Source organism: Helianthus annuus, chromosome 7 (assembly GCF_002127325.2).
Source record: "Helianthus annuus cultivar XRQ/B chromosome 7, HanXRQr2.0-SUNRISE, whole genome shotgun sequence".
NCBI lineage: Eukaryota > Viridiplantae > Streptophyta > Magnoliopsida > Asterales > Asteraceae > Helianthus > Helianthus annuus.
In genome coordinates, this window is record NC_035439.2 from 88,973,374 (window position 1) to 88,991,247 (window position 17,874).

At 36.6% G+C, this 17,874-nt stretch overlaps 1 protein-coding gene across 1 annotated transcript; it reads left to right on the top strand.

The window, feature by feature from the left end:
* The first annotated feature begins 4,971 nt into the window (after positions 1 to 4,971).
* LOC110913312 (putative F-box/LRR-repeat protein At5g02700) lies at positions 4,972 to 6,294 on the top strand. Its single transcript, XM_022158151.1, has one exon. The coding sequence runs from the start codon at positions 4,972 to 4,974 to the stop codon at positions 6,292 to 6,294; it is 1,323 nt and encodes a 440-aa protein (XP_022013843.1).
* The last annotated feature ends 11,580 nt before the right edge of the window (positions 6,295 to 17,874 follow it).

The window sequence follows — 17,874 nt, forward strand, 5'->3', positions numbered from 1 at the left end:
TCGTGAACCGTTCGTTTACACTATTAATGAACGAACATAAACGAACATGAACATGCTCATTTTGTAAACGAACGAATACGAACAAGAAAATCCGTTCATTTAAATGTTCGTGTCCGATCTTTTGTTCGGTAAAACTTTAACGAACGAACACGAACATGCCTCATTCGTGTTCGTTCGGTTCATTTACAAGCCTACCAAAAAATAAAAAAGGTTGAAGATTAAGCAATAAAATTTGGAATACAAACTAACCTTCATCGTGTGGTCCAGAGTTTGTCTTGTGAAAATCGTGTGGTCCAGAGCGTTTGTGTGTGTGTTCTTGGTGTTTTAGTGTGTGAGTTTTGAAATTTTAGATCTAGTTTACCCCTTTATTGAAGTTGGGAAAGTGTTTGTGTTCAATGAGAGCCGTATGGTTCAATGAGCACCTTATAGGAGTTGTTGGGTTTAAAGCATATGTAGTGTATAAAGGATATACTATAACTAATTTATCAGCTCATGTACAGGAGGATAAACTGGTTAAGGCTTGTGTGTTCTATGTGAAATGTGCGAGTTCGAATACCGTGGGAGGCCGGTCCGATACAGAAGGTGCGAGTTCGAACACCGTGGGAAGCCGGTGCGAGTTCGAATACTGAGCGAAACAGATTGTCCAGAAGTTTCCATAACAATTATCATCACTATTCAGTTTAAATAACACGTCCCATACCGTGTCCCAAATAACAAACAAATTATTACAGATAACAACTAGTCAAATACTTTGTTCCGACAACTCAGATTTAAATAAAACAAATAAATATTGTTCAAATGCTCCTAAAGACCCAACCTGACAAGATCTACAAACAACTATACTCTAGTTGCTCTTTCCTGACAGACAACTATTTGTTGGGGGCCTCTAGAGCTTTATTCTAGCCTCGCTTTCCTAGCAAGCAAACATCTTAAACACCTGTCACATACGTTAAAATAAAGTCAATACATATAATGTAAAGGTGAGCATACAAGTTTGATAATAGCATATAGAGTTCGAATAGTTTACGCATAACCAGCACGTACACAAAGAAAACAAAGCATGTTAATTATCGACATGGACCTATCGATACCAGTGACTGCGGGTTGACTGTCCGAGACAGTTCGCAATACATGATTACCACCGTAATCCATGCAAGTAATTGTCCTTAACAACCCCCGTGTGAACGGGTGCTGAGTCCAAACTATAGTACTACGTCGTTAAAGCAGGTAGACAGCATTCCACGTGTAAACACAATCAACAAGCATTCATTTAGTCACGTAATACATGCATATTGGTTAGCGTTCAAATAGTTTGACTAGTGTGATCGTTTGTGTTTTGATATAAGTAACGTATATACAAGGCCGGCTCAAGGGTAATCCAACCCAAGCGGCTGCTTTAGGCCACCACATTAATAAGGCCCCATATTTTGAAATAAATTATAGGTATATATTCTAGTTTGGCTTATGTCTAGGCTTGAGTAAATCCAGTTTCCATTTACCTATTTAATTCTTTGAGCGATGGTCAGTTTGGAAAATCGAAGCGTCAAAGTCAAGTTTCAAAAAAATGGAGTGGCATAAATGGTGGTGGTCCTAGTCTCAGCCTTTTCAGTTGTGCCATTCGCCTCCAAATCGAATCAACGCGTTGAAGTCGTTTTGTGTTTATCACCTATTTTTCCGGCCGATTCATCGGTTCGTTTAAATCCGTTCGTCGGATTCTGTTCAATCCAAATTTTGTTTAGGTAAAACCCTTTGAATACTTGTAAGCTTGTTATATGCGTTGATACGATTATGTGTGATTTGTATGATTTTGTCATTAGCATGTTTGACTTTGAATTTATTAACAATTATGCGTTGATACGATTATGTGTGATTTATATGATTTTTCCGGCCGATTCATCAGTTCGTTCCATCGTCTTCCTCCATCAGTTCATTCGCTTATTTTCAATCAATTCACAAAAATTATTCGATGGAAATCATTTATGCTTTAGAATTTTATGCTATTTTGCTTTTGGAAAAAGGGCCCCGGAAACTCATGTCGCTTTAGGCCACCAAAATCATTGAGCCGGCCCTGCGTATGTAACACCCAAAAGTGCTAAAAGCAAAAAAGGATCGAGTATACTCACAGCGGTTGATTAATGGATTGAAGGGAGCGCTTGAGAGTAGGGTTAGCCTGAACAGTTCGATAGCATAATGATGAATACACGTAAAATGGAAACAAGTGTACTGGGTCGAACAGCCTGGTCGATCGATCAGCAGGTTCGATCGAACGGGTTGTTCGTTCGGCTGGAAGATCCGTTCGGACAGTCTGTTCGATCCGTCGGTCGGCTCGATTGGCTGGACTGTTCGAGTGGATTGTTTCTTCCTTTGAGTAGGATGTGTTTGTGTATGATGGTTTGACCTTTTGAAGTTTTCGTTGTAGTATTTGAGAACACTGAAATGTTCTTACCTTTCAGGTTGATCGATCGAACGGTCTGTTCGATCGGCCGGCTTAACCGATCAGTTAGGAACTTTAGTAGTAGTCCTCAGCACAGGATGTCACTCGATCGAACAGCATTCTCGATCGGGTGGCATTCCAATACGTCCAACGAATTGAAAATCGATTAAGGGTTGAAGCATAGTATCTCATGATCCAGGAGTAATGTCATCAAACGGCTCGTTCGATCGAACATCACCTCGTTCAATACTATACTTCATGAGATTGTCAAAATGTGGGGCCATATGCTAGCCGATCGGCTGACCTGGTCGATTGGCTGGCGTGTCCGATCGGTTGGGTTGTTCGTTCGAACAGCCTAACCGTTCGGCCAGCATCCTGACCTGGTCGGCTTGTTCGTCTAACACTTGGCTGTTCTGATTATTTGACGTTATATTGAGGTAGTTTGATAACGAGCTGAACCTTGGAACCTTCGTTCTTAATTGTTTCCCCTGCTCGGACAGGAATCACCCAAGTCCGGCCGGTAAACTGTTCGGAACGGTAGTTTATTGTCTAACCCGGAATCGGTGAACCTCGTTGATAGGATCCGAATCTTGAACCACTCGTCCATTGGAATGATTGGTGAGTCGGCTCAAGCTTCATTTCTACCGATTTGAAGGCATTGAGTGTAAAAGAGTTGAAAGAAAGTTGGAAATCTTCCTTTCAATCCTTCACATCATGTAAATGTTTAGATCTTTGATAGATCTTAGCTTGTTTATGTGGAAATCGGTTAGATCCGAGCTATTCATGGTAGATTTAGGCCAAAACATGATGTTCTTGAAGAACACCATGATGACATCATCCTAGCATGCTTAGATCTTGATGATTTCACGGTTAGAAATCAAGATTTGAAAGATAGAAAGGTGTAGGAGCATGTTTTGATCAAGAAAGTACAAGATTTAGGATGAAAACTTACCGAAATTGGAAGAAATCTGAGAAAAGGTGAGGAGCACAAGCTGGTCGGTCAGAGAGCTTCCAAAAGTGGAAAGAATGACAATGACAGCTCTATTTATGGGCTCCAAAAGAGGAAAGGCTGGCCGATCGGCCAAGCATCCCGATCGGACAGCCTGCTCGATCGGACAGTCCGTCCGATCGGCTGGACTGTTCGATCGGCTGACAGCCTGATCGATCCACAGCCTGGTTCGAGTGTTTGGTGCGACGATTTTCGATATTTCGATTTCGATTGAAGTCGATACGGGTACGATAGAGTTTCCCATTGAAATTACTTTCAGTCCCAACTACTATATCTAACATACAATCACCTATATTTCACCCTATCCTTACGTTACCATTCGTCGTAATTCGATTTCGATTGCATTCGGTTTGAGTTTCGAGTTTCGATTCGAGTTCCGATTGATTCGACTGATCACCACACAAAACATAAAGTAAACACGCACAGGTAACACATAAGGCACACACACACGTAAAACAGCAACCAAAGTTCGCGTAATTCGAGATTCGAATTCGATGATGGTTAGATCGGTTTGATTACTGATTAGTTAACTTTATCGCATTGTTACTCCCTACTATTCACAGTCGTAAATTGGTTCGCGTCGATTAAACATTCGATTACTTCGATTCATTCTGATTAACAATACTTACTCCACATAATACAATTAAAACATCAAATAGACTAATTACAGTCAAAGAAGTCAAAGTTGACTTGAACTTTGACTTTGACATTCGAAAACACGGGGTGTTACACCTACCCTGTGCAATACGAGACATGTACATTGTCTCCCATTCCATAGCTTCCATACTTCGGTATATATTCCAAAGTCCATTTGGTACTGGCATCGGGCTATCATCCGCTAACTTAACCATGATGAAATGACTATCTTCGACATATGCAATCGTTAAAATGGAATGGTTCGGGTAAACCTGCGGTCCGTCGAACATCAGGAAGTAAGTTTGACAAACAACGTTGCTTAAATGTTGAACAATCACCCCAAATTTTTGAGCCACCAACAACCCTGTGTAGGGCAACCACATCCAGCATGCCATAGGTGCAGGTTCAACATTTAACCAATTTATCGATCGATACACATTTTCGTAACATCCCTCATCTACAAACACCTGGTTCAAGTCAGGTAACGTGGGTCGCACACCCCCGTCATCACAACGAGGCACGGACACAACCTCCTCCTCACCTCGATCAACGCCGGATAACCAAACGCTTCCGGAGACGTACGACTGGTTCGAATCTTCGCCAAAAATATTACCAATGTCCCAAAACGACATCTTTATGCTTCACGGTCTCAACCAAATTTTTTAGTTAAGAATTTTCATCATTACATCGGAGTTTTGTGAGTTTGAAAAATTTTCAAAGCCATAAATCCCATATGTTTTGGGTAAATAAACATTTTTGGTCGATAAGGGTCGTATAGGTCGATAAGGGTCATATGGGTCACTTTCACACTTTTTTAGACTGACCTCCTTTCATGTCGGTAATTATACCTTAAATTCATCAAAAGTCATGCCGATAAGCCTCTCATTGCTCAATGAGAGGCTTATCAAAACCCTTTTCTGGCACATTAATTGCTTTCACACTATATACTCCCCTTATTACCCTATATGCCACCTCTGGGGGGTGTGCAGATCGGATATCACACCTTCCTGAATCTATTCTTCACCACATACTCTCTTTTCTTAATAATACTCCTGCAGACCTTGTTCGTATGAGCGTACTCTCTAACACCTGGTTTCGCCTTACCGCTTCTTTCGCGGTTTTAAATTTCAATATAGCTAATTTTACACATGTATCTCGCCAAAGTTTCTTCAAGTATCTTGATTATGCCACGTCTAGATTTTGCTTTGAAAATCTCCCTGCACACACGTTTAAGCTCGTTACAACTGTCCTAGAGCCAGCAGAATTAGATGTTAACAGATGCCTTGAATTACTTCTTCAGAAAGGCATGATCAGGGAGTTGGAGATTGACTTGTCTTATTTCACCAACTCATCATTAGATGTTCCAAAGTATCATTTGCCTAACATACTCTTATCTGTTTCTACGTTAAGATCTTTGACCATATGTGGCTGTGACTTGCCTTCTTCCTTCATGCTTGATGCTGTCAACTTTAAGTCTTTGATTCAGTTGAGACTTGAAAACGTCCTCATATATGATGAAGTGATCACGTATCTCGCCACTAGTTGCCCTCTTCTACAAGTAATTCAGATTAGATGTTGCCCAGGTTTCATAAGGTTTTGTGTTCATGGGCATCAAAATCTTCAACAAGTTAAGATTCAGTATACCACCACTCCAGTTGAGAGACTAGATATTGAAGCTCCAAATCTATCTTCTCTTTTGATAGTAGATGCGTACGGAAGAGGGGCGCCGCTAATGAACTTGGCTTCATGCAAAAAACTAACACAAGTGGTTTACATTGGGAATCCCTTACCAAACTCTAATGCTTTTCGTGATTTCTTATCCAACTTCCCCTTCGTTGAAACTTTGGGTTTGTATACTCACAATGAATGCAACAACCTCATGTTGTCAAGTCATTCTTTGAGGACCCTAGTGTTGTGTTCAAACTGTGGTTTGGAAGAAATCGAGTTTACAACCCCCAAGTTGGTTTCATTTCGTTACACTTGTAGTTCTAGTCGACTCTTGCCTATGGTTATGGATAACCACTGGACTTTGTCAAGGGATTCAACCCACTTGAAAGCACGTATGTGTTGTTATCCTGGTGGTTATATAGACACTCTTTGGTTCCAGAAGTTAAGGTACTTTTTAAGCAAGAAAAATGGATTCAAAGTTTTCAACTTGCATATTCACGGCAGATATAGTCAGGTTCATTTTTTTGGCCAATTGTTTATGCATTAGTTTGTTATGAACAATAATATAACATAATGCCAACACAAAGTGGTATATTCAGTCCAGTTGTCTTGCAGAAATTCAAAGAGTTAGAGAGGCTAAAAGCGATTGAGTTGCCACCTTATGAACTGGAGCATGTTGAGCTACAATTGGAAAGCCATGAAGAATCATTGGCTCATATAGCTTTTGTGGAAGCTATACTTTGGTGTTGCCGCCCTCGGTGTTGCCGCCCTCGATCTCTAGCTTTAAGATCATCCTCTCCCTTAACTTATTCTGAAGATGTTGTCAAAGTAAGAGTTATATGAGATTGGATATTTGATTATATTCATTATCTTTTATTTTACGCCCCGCTCGCGGTATGCGCATATAATGTATATATGTGTGGGCGCTCGGGGGCAAAAGTGAAAGTGCACTAATTTTAACATTATTTTACTAATTTGGTGAAAATAATGTTAAAAGAGGGGGGTGGTTAATCATGCATCATGTGGTGACGTTGATAGCCGAAAGACAAGGGGGTACATGCACTAATTGGCCTTTGTCTTAATTGCCGAGTGTTATGTGCCTTATGTCCAAGGCTTGATGCAAAACTACTATCGAGCCGGGGGTCTCACTGGAAGCAGCCTCTCTATTCCTACGGGGTAGAGGTAAGGCTGTCTACATCTTACCCTCCTCAGACCCTACCTTAGCTTTGCTATTGGTGGGATTTACTGAGTATGATGATGATGATGATCTTTTATTGGATTTAATCTAACAAAGATCATCCACAATTTCATTGGACTTTAACACTGTTTAGATTCTGTTTGTACACCGCTAATAAGTAATGATATTGTATTAGTTCTATTTATTATTTTTCCTCAGGTTACCTACAAGAAGCTGCTTGAACAAGAACACTCGAGGGACTTCAAGTCATTGTCAATAGCATTAACTAGTGAAGGAAAAACAATTACCTTCATAAAGGAAGAAGGTACCCTTTTTTATCGGATTATATTTTAGACACATGCATAATGCATACGTTACCTCACTTGTTAATGTCCTAACAGTTGTCCAAGAAGATGCAGGGTGAAACAGTCAAAAAGCATGCAGATATGGAAATTTTCTGATGCATTGAATATTTGGATTTAGGAGTGTTATCATTTAGGACCAAGGTATGAAAGTTACCTGTACAGAATAGATTTTCTGGCAAAATTAAATGGATAAAATTGAACAAATCGCAGTTTAACGTTTCTTAAATATTCTGCTTTTTGATATATATTTACATATGTGGTGATGGTTTTGCTTTACCTTTGGGCCTTTGTTTTATCGTTTTTGCTAAGCCTAACGAACGGGTCAGGGTCATACCAAGTCAATTTAAAAAGTATGGGTTTGCTTCTGGTCCGGTCAACAGCTTCGACCAAAGTGGGTTTGGGACAACGGGTTGAAACGTGCCATTTTAGAAAGAGTATCTAATGATTAACAAAAAATAATAGCAATCATACATATTTCTAATAATTATTTTGTTTCTTGTTTGAAACAAGCATGGGATAGGTAGAATTCCATTACAAGATTATTAATACCTAACCAAAATACTTAACTGATGAATGTCATGGATTACTATGCAGAAAAGAACATAATACAACCGTCACAGAAGATTAATTAATACTAAACAAGACCATGTTTCACAATAAATCATTAATGGTTTGAAATTCTTTTTCAACATCGTATGCTTCAAGTGCTGATTCATTTCCAGCCATGATGATCACAAGTCTGCATGCTAACTTAACCAACTTTGGACATTGTCAAAGGTTTTACTTTCTGTGATGCTGTACACCGCTATATACAATATGCATTTGTTACCGCTCTATACGTTTCTTGACCAGTTGTGTCCCAAATTTCAGCCTTTCTTGTTTTCCGTCAACCTGTTTGTGACATTTTCTTGTAAAAGAACATGAACTATAGGTGCCAAAAAAAAACATGTGTAGTCGTTCATATCAAACCGAAACTTTTTTTTTACAATCGGTTGAGACAGGTTACATTGGCAAAAACACTTTTTAAATATTAAACTTTTCAGTATATAATCAGTTATGCGGTATGGGATGTTCCTAACTTCAGTATTCAATAACATCTATAACTTGACCTGATCCACCTCACCTAAACAAAATGGGTTCCTTCAAGATTGCCCAAGTAACCTAACAACCTAGAGAGTGACGATGAAGCAAACGGGCAACATTTAATAAAGGCTCAAACTATCCAGACACCTTATCTGCCTATTTAGACACCCTTTGCCTCGTATAGGCCTCGTATAGGTCTATACGAGGCGTATAGGGTTACATCAAAATCAGTGTCTGACTCATGTCACTATTGGATAAGATACAACACTCGTATAGGACTATAGGTGTGGTTTTGGTCCCGTTTAGGCCTATAGGCTTATACAAGACCTATAGGGGACCTATACTAGACTTATAGTATACACTATACGATACGATACAACAGTCGTATAGGTCCCATATAGGTCTATACGCGAGCTATACGAGACTTATACTATACAATACAATACGATACGATACTATAGGATATGATACAACGCCCGTATACGTCGATATGCCTATACAAGACCTATAAGGGACCTATACTACACTATATGATACGATAGTATCGTATTGTATCGTATAGTGTATAGTATAAGTCTCGTATAGGTCCCATATAGGTCTATACGAGAGCTATACGAGACTTATACTACACTATACGATACAATATAATACGATACGATACTATAGGATATGATACAACGCCCGTATACGTCGATATGCCTATACAAGACCTATAAGGGACCTATACTACACTATATGATACGATAGTATCGTATTGTATCGTATTGTATCGTATAGTGTATAGTATAAGTCTCATATAGGTCCCATATAGGTCTATACGAGAACTATACGAGACTTATACTACACTATACGACACAATACAATACGATACGATACGATAATATAGGATATGATACAACGCCCGTATACGTCGATAGGCCTATACAAGACCTATAAGGGACCTATACGAGACCTATACCACACTATATGTTAAAAACAATGTAATATTTCTACGATCGAATATTTTTAAAGGCCGATCTTGAAAACGGTAAAATATTTTTATAAAAAAATGAAACATTTCTTAAAAAACAACTCAAATTACCCCACCAAAACACCCATGTTTTTATTTAAAAAAACACCACCCTCAAAAAAACAATCAAATTACCCTACCAAAACATCCATTTTTCAACTCAAAAAAACGTCAACGAGGGGTCCTAATATTAATTATTTAAAATAAAAAAACTTGTTTTTGTATAAAAGTTTGCTAAAACGATTAATATTGTATAAAATGTTTGTTAAAAAAAAAAAACGTTCAAGACGCCCAGTATAGGCATACGAGGCATATAAGAGAAGACAAATTTACCCCCAGTATAGGCCTAAATCAGGGGCTAAATAGTCTGTTTTCGCCTAGACGCCCAGTATAGGCCTATACGAGGCGTATACGAGGCAAATAAGACAAAATATGACATAATCAGAGATTCTCTTGGAAATTGAGAAAGGTTATACGCCTCATATAGGTCTATACGAGGCGTCTTGAAGGGTGTGGAAATAGGCAATTGGGTGTGTGAATATGTAGACCCTTAATAAAAAAGGGCTTGTAGATGTGCCTCGAGTAACTTGCAACTCTCTCCATGGTCGGGTTGATCTATATGGGCTAGGGATCAAACAATATGAGAAGGAAGCCTAAATTTTTTGATTGGAGGTAGAATTCAATCATGCAGTACTAAAGAAATGACTTTTGGCCCTAGTTTATTTTAGGTCAAATATAGTTTAATTAGTTTAGCAAAAGACCACTTGTTTACATCATGTTTTGTGGCATCCAGTGTATGCCAAAAGGTTAGTGCTTGGTGTGATATTGCTTCAATATATGCCTTTTCAACCCAAGATCTATTGATGTTGCATGGGAATATTCATTCAAACGAGCTGAAGAACAGACTATATTCCCAAACATGCTAACTCATAATCAGCCCATTTTTCCCATGTTAGCAGCCGACCCTTCGACCTGCTTCGCATCCACAAAGAACCAAATATCTTGATCTCCTCCATAAGGTTAGATGGTAGCACTCAAACCGTTTGAATGACAAGATACACGGGGGGGGGGGGGGGGGGGGGTGGTGGTGGTGCGACGATAGGTGCCGGTGGCATGGGTTATATGGTGAGACGACAGGCTTCGACGGCATGGGTTATATGGTGAGATGGCTGGTTGTGGTGGGGGACGGCAGGTGGTGGTGGTTCAACCGCATAATAAAAGTGTGTAATTTGTTAATTTATCTATCATTTTAGTCAACAAAGGGAATGTTTGGTAAAAGTAGTTGTGGCTGGAAGCTTAGCTGATAGCTGTAGTTTTTTAGATATATTTAGGTGTTTGGCAGAGTAGATGTAGCTTTTAATAAAATGTATAAAATGATCAAAATTGAGATTAAAAAGTTGGTGCATTAAAAAGTTTATTATCTTTAGAGGTTAAAATAGTAAAAAAAAATTTTCTAAGAGCTCGTAGCTCCTTCTAAAAGCAATGTTTAACCCATAGTTATTAAAGGCACTAGGCGCACTCAAGGCGCACAGGCAAAAAAAGCGAGGACGTGAGAAAAATAAAGCGCATAATGAAAGGAAATTTAGAAATATATTATGTATTAGAGAAAGAATATTATTCTTCAAACAAAATGAACAAAGTCTATAATGTAACACTTTATATCATCTAATTGGTACCAAAATATAAGAGTATTAGTGTTATAAAGTAGTTTTCCTTGAATAAAAGTAGAAATCTGGCTAGAATCTTGTTGGAATTTAGAGAATTTGGCCGGAAGCTCTTCGGAATCTAGGAATCTCGCCCTGATGTGCGCCTGAACCATCACATGGAGAATTGAAGCGCAATTTCCTCTATTGAAAGCGCAACTGCCTCGCCTCGCCTGAAAAATGGGCCTAGGCGCAAGAGGCGATGACTTTTAACAACTATGGTTCAACCAAAAGCTTCAAGTTCCTATCCTAAAAGCTTCAATCTCCTTCAACCAAACAAGGCTTTTTATTGAGTATTGGTTTTTTCTTAAAAGCTTAAAGCTAGAAGCTTCTAAAAGCTCCATGCCAAACATACACTATTCTTTTTATATAGGTCAAAGTCATCAAAATCAAGTTTTGTAATAGGTTCAAATGGAACGTGCAAGTCTTTTAGGGGTCTCTTAGATGATCATAAATTATTTCAAGTGTTTGTAAACTTTTTACATCCACCAGTAGGTTTTTTTATATTGTTTAGATCTTAAATTATTTTGCATTATTGGATTTGGACCATGCATTTTGTGTATATGTCTGTGTTTTTTTTTTTTTTTAATCAAGGACCATTATTTTGTTATAGAGTAACAAAATGCAAAAATAAAAATCACAGGGTAACAAACTACATCATATATGTTTTGTGTTGTTGTCGGGTTTTTTTTTTGTTAAATGAGTGATTGTATATAGTTTTTTTAGTCGGCTTATTGGTTTGTTTTGTCGGGTTTTTCAGGTTGCACGTGGGCTTCGGGTGTGTGGTAAATCGGAGTCATTGCTATTTTTTGTTGACAGGATGATGTGAAGATCAGCGTTTGAAGGTCCGGCAAGCGTTGTTTGTTACTTTTACACCCGGTTTTCTTAGTTTTACAGCGAGATTTTGTTAGTTTTACATATTGTTTTTCTTTTGTTCTTTTGTTCTTTTGTTTATGGTACTGTAAAAATTGATGTTCAAAACAAAAACTTGAAGTATGAATGTTAAAAGAGAATTTAGTCAATTACATTTTTTTAGGAGAGCGAAATGCGCACCGGCAAATTGACATTTAAGGCACATGACCAATTTGACAAAAATGCCTCTTAAGTACACTGAAACATTCTGTAATTTAAAAAAAAAACAAAAGAAAAAAAAAAGATACAATCAAAGTCAGTGAAAGAATCTCAGTCATTGATTATGCTTGATCAATGGACCACATTTGGTTCTCTAGTTCTTGCATCATGTATATATATATATATAGGGTGAGAATCAATTCAGAACTAAAAATATTTTCAGAACTTACAGAACTCTTTATAGCCAATCATTTTACTTTACTTAATTTTAATTTATTATTTAATCTAAGGGTATCGAGGTAAATTCATATTTTGAATTCATATCCCATATCCTATAATATCTCCTTAAATTTCGCTTTATATTTGTTTCATTCAATTAAACAGTATCACTTCCATATACGTAATAATCGCGATCCCATAGCATACCGATTTTTTTAAATAAGTTCAACGTGCCTTATAGTCAAAGTTAAGTATTTGAGTTTGAGTTTTCAAATTTATGTATACAAGCATGCATATCCATATTTGTGTGTAATAATAAGAAGGTATCTATTATTATTATGAATAGTTGATTGTTAAATTTGTGTTCATATGTGTAACTTTGAATAATACACATAAAATACATATGTAATTAGGAAATAATGTTCGTGAGTTTAACTTACATATGTGTAGTTTAACACAATTTAATAAAATGGATACATGTAAGTTCTCAATTGTTAATGTTTTAATTATTTACATATATGTAATTCACTAAGTTCTTTTAAAATGGATACATGTAAGTTCTCAATTGTTCATGTTCTGATTTATATAATCTTAAAAGTAAATGTCGGTGGATGTCACATCAATCCACCGACTTTACTTTACTTAAATATTGATAATATAAACACTAAAACAAATGTAAATGGTGCTGTAGTGGTTTGTAAGGTTTTCTTTCAATCCTTTCAACGTCGGTTCGATTCTACCTTTCTCCGTTTCAATTCAACTTTTTTGGTACTCCCTGGGTCTTGGCCCATTTTTGTATTTATTCCAATAGAATAATTAGTTTGTACGTTTGGTCCACCTAATGACTTTATTGTTTTCTATATTCTTAACATTTGATTATTTTCAAATTCAGAAATTATCACTATCAAGTTTTACTGAAATAATTCTTCTTATGAAAAAAGGTTTATATATTGTGAATTATGTTTCTATTAAAAATACACAGGGCCGGCTCTTGGGCCGGCCAACCCGTGCCCTTGCTCGAAGCCCGAATTTTTAAAGGGTCCGAAAAGTTTTTATAAGCTTTTATATATATACTAAATTATATATTTAATATATACATCCATGTATTATGTAAGAAAAATGTTGGTGGTGGAGTGAAAAAGTTATCTCAAGATATGCATCCATGTATTATGTAAAAATTTTTGGGCCTAATTTTTTTTTGTCGCCCGAGGCCTAAATTTTTTTTAAAGTTCTCGGGGACGGCTCTGAAAATACATACACTAGAGTCAAATAAACTTGATCAATAAGGCATTAATAATCATTGAAGTGTTCTGTTCTATTCTATTTTGTTGAAGTGTTCTGCTTTGGAAATGAGTAAGGTCAAATATAATACGTTTTTGTTTAAAAAACATTTTTACGTGCATATTTTTATGTATGTATCGGTATAAATTTGAGTTGTTCTACGTTTCAACGTGATTTTTTTTGTGAAGCAAGTCGGGTCAGATATACTATTTTCATTCGATGGCGATGTAATTATTTTAAGTAAAGAGTCGGGTCAAATATACAGTTTAAATACGAGTTACTTTAACTTTCGACGCCGCCGCAACGCGCGGCGGATCAAAATCCTAGTTATTTACATATATGTAATTCACTAAGCTCTTTTATTCTCAAATATAATACACATATGTAAACATCTAATTTTAAGTAAATTATTATATATTACACATGGATAAAATTTAATATTATAGATATGTGTAAACATATATATATATATATATATATATATATATGTACATATGTGTAAAAGATTCAAATTTATATTGCTGAGTATTTTTAAGTTAATACACTTTAAATACATATATATAATTAGGAAATAGTGTTTGTGAGTTTTACTAACATATATGTGTATTTAGCACATTTTAATAAAATAAATGCATGTAAGTTCTCAATTATTTACATATATGTAATTCACCTAGTGCCGTTCAAAAAAAATGTGATTCATCAAGTTATTTTATTTTCAAATCACACATATGTAAGCATCTGTCAGTAAAGGTATTCAATAGTTACAGAACTACAAATATACGAAATTCGTATTTGTTAAAATACGTAATGTAAGTGGTCTATTAGGGATTATTATAATTAATTGTATTCATATTTTTTTTAATTTCTTTACGCATTGACTTTTGTTTGAATACATCTAAGTTGGAGAAAAAAATGGATAGATTCTAGATTTTTCAAATTTCCTTAATGTTTAATTACGAGTATACCCTTATAACATCTAAAACTCCACCTCAATTATGCTTTTAATTACAATTCTACCCTAGTATATTTTCAACCATTGATAAAAAGATCAATAGCTCTAAATAGTTCTTAATAGTTCTGCACAAAATGTGAGTTCTGCATTGAACTCAACATATATAGGGTAGGGTTCATGCGAAAACCACCCTTATTGCGAGAACCGCGAGAACCAATGTGAACACAAAATAAAATCTAAAAAAATCAAAAAAGCACTCAAAATTTTTTTTTTTAATATTTTTTTAAAAAAATCGCTATATTTCGTTGTCATAAAAATAAAAAAAAACTTTTTTTTTTCGAATAACAGTTATCCATGCACATGTGCATATGTATCATTACTTCAACAAATTCGGTAATACGTTATCAGGAGTAGACAATTGCACTTTAATTTACAATACCATTAGTAATACAATCCTTTTTACATTACCAATATTCAAAATGCACATATGCATCATTAGGTATAACCATGATATAACGTGTTTTGGTACAAAAAGTTTGTGATTTTGAATGGAGAACTAGGTCCATATACATGTTTTTGGTTAGTTATATCTAGTGGTTGATGGTTTGGTTATAGTTGTCAATTTTTGATGTGATATATTGATTGGATGGTATAAATAGTGTTTACATACATGTAATAAAGTGAAAATATTGTTAATGGTATTGTATTATGGATGGTAGGAGGTAATGGTATTGTATTATGGATGGTAGGAGGTAATGATAGTGTATTATGGATGATATGATAGATGAAAGTGAAAGTGTATTCAAAGTAGTATACCAAAACACCTTATTTCATGTTGATACATATAAATGCACATGTGCATTTCTAATATTGGTAATGTAAAATGTAGTGTATTACATATGGTAATGTAAATGAAAGTGCAATTGTCTAATATATGTAATGAATTACGGAACTTGTCAAAGAAATGACAAAAATGCACATGTGCATGCTTGTGTATTATGGATGGAATGATAGACGAAAGAGAAAGTAGTGTACCAAAACACCTTATTTCATGTTAATACATATAGATGCATATGTGCATTTGTAACATTGTTAACGTAAAAAGTAGTGTATTACACGTGGTAGTGTAAATGAAAGTGCAATTGACTATTACTTGTAATGAATTACGGAATTTGACAATGAAATGATACATATGCACATGTGCATGGATAACTGTTACTCGAATTTTTTTTTTTTTGAATTTTTTTATTAACAAAATATAGCGATTTTTTCAAAAAAAAAATAGTAAAAAAAAAAAAAATTTGGGTGTTTTTTAGATTTTTTTTTAGTAATTACTGTTTGTGTTCACACTGGTTCTCGCGGTTCTCGCAATAAAGGGTGGTTCCTAACGGATCTTTGTCCTATATATATATATATATATATATATATATATGATTAGGTTCAAACGTGAACTGTCACACCCCCAAAATCCACCTGCGGATAACACCCGCTTCGAGGGCGTGACCGACCAGGATCCAGCCACCAATTATACCGAATACTTAAGTTGATAACAAAAGTAATACTTACTATTCATAAGCTTAGTAAATATTAAGTTCAGAGTTTAAAGTTTTAAGTTCAAAATAGTAACAAGTAGCGGAAGCATAAGTAAGGGAGTTTAAAACAAAGTTCATGATTCAAAATAAGGTAACACCCAACCCAAGGGTGAACAGACACTACACGTTCCCAAGCTGCAAGCTCCTCCGTCACTGGTTACCTGCAAAGCATGCAGTAAGGGGTCAACAATAATGCTGAGTGAGTTCACTAGTTGTCCAGTTTTAATTACCAAAAACTTTGTTCCACCGGTTAATTTATCCGTTTATACATGCCCTGGGGAGCTACCCCAAAAGTTAGCGACTAAACTGTTTTTCCAATACCGAACACTAGGTAACCGTTGCGTATCCGCAGGATGCCCCGATGTCAATGTTCTATCATCATTGACGGATTTCTGAGTACATTAGTTCACGCCCGTCCCAAACCAGGGCACGGTGTGAGGCTGGTAAACACCTAAATAGCGCTATCAACTAATAACCCGCTCGCCTAACCCGGCGACTAATCGGTATTTGTAGTAGGGACTTGAGTGATAGAGTTTCGTTTAGTGCCGTTAGTTGCAATCCGTATAAACAGTAATTAACCAAAAGGTTTCCCAATACCCGGGAAGGAATAGTAAGTTTTGTTCCCAATAACTAGGGAAGGTATGTAAATGGTATCCCCTTTTACCAGGGGATAGGGTTGCTAGTCTCGTGTCCCAAACCACCGGGACGCATGCTTTTAAGTTGTGAACTCACCTTGGGTTGCTCGGTAGGTTTAGGTTACTTGTCAATCACGTTGGTCACCACGTCCTAACATGGTTACCGGTATAGGTCAGATACAAGTATTCACGTAAAACACATACTGGCACGTAACATGCATACAAGCAAACAGTCATGGGGTTATTGGGCCGGCCTAAACAATTAAGCAGTCAACAGTAACACATAACCCAGTCAACAGATAGCCCATAACACATAATGGCCCAACAACCAGAGTGGACAGCCCACTCGCAACCAGCTGGTCTCGAGTCGCAACCAGGTGGTTTCGGCTTGTCACGTTATGGTTGCGAGTCGTAACCGTGCGGTCTCGAGTCATCACGCTGTGGTTGCGAGTCGCAACCGTCGTAGTCTCGAGTCGCAATCATGAGGTTTCGAGTTGTCATGCTATGGTTGCGAGTCGCAACTACGTGGTCTCGAGTTGTCTTGCCTTGGTTGCGAGTCGCAACGGTGCGGTTGCGAGTCGGAATGCTGTCTTTTTCATGAACACGTGATGATGCAGGTCTAACAGTCCAATATGTACTATGCAATCAGACCCAGATTAGGAAACAGCCAATGAGGTTCCACTAACACTTTTCCCTAAACTGCTTATTAGAAAACATAGATCAAACTTTGCCATTTTTACATCTTCAAGTCATATTCAAACAAGTTCATCTTATGTTCATCATTTTCTAGGGTTTTCATATCAACATAATCACACATTTTTGAACCAAAACTCGCATATTTCTAGCAAGATTATTATGGCAAGAACAAAGAACATGCATTTTTGTAACTTTAGACATGGTTCGGTTGGCATAATCATTCCTAAATCACTATTCTTTTGGCCATGTAAACATATTATCATGCTTTCATACACAAGGGTTTTCTCATATAGTTCAAGTTTCACAAACCATCCTAAAAATTATACATAAAACTACTAACCAAG

What these genes read in the sequence shown, in the direction of transcription:
- LOC110913312 (XM_022158151.1), top strand. Translation starts at nt 4,972, where the DNA reads ATGAGAGGCTTATCAAAACCCTTTTCTGGCACATTAATTGCTTTCACA.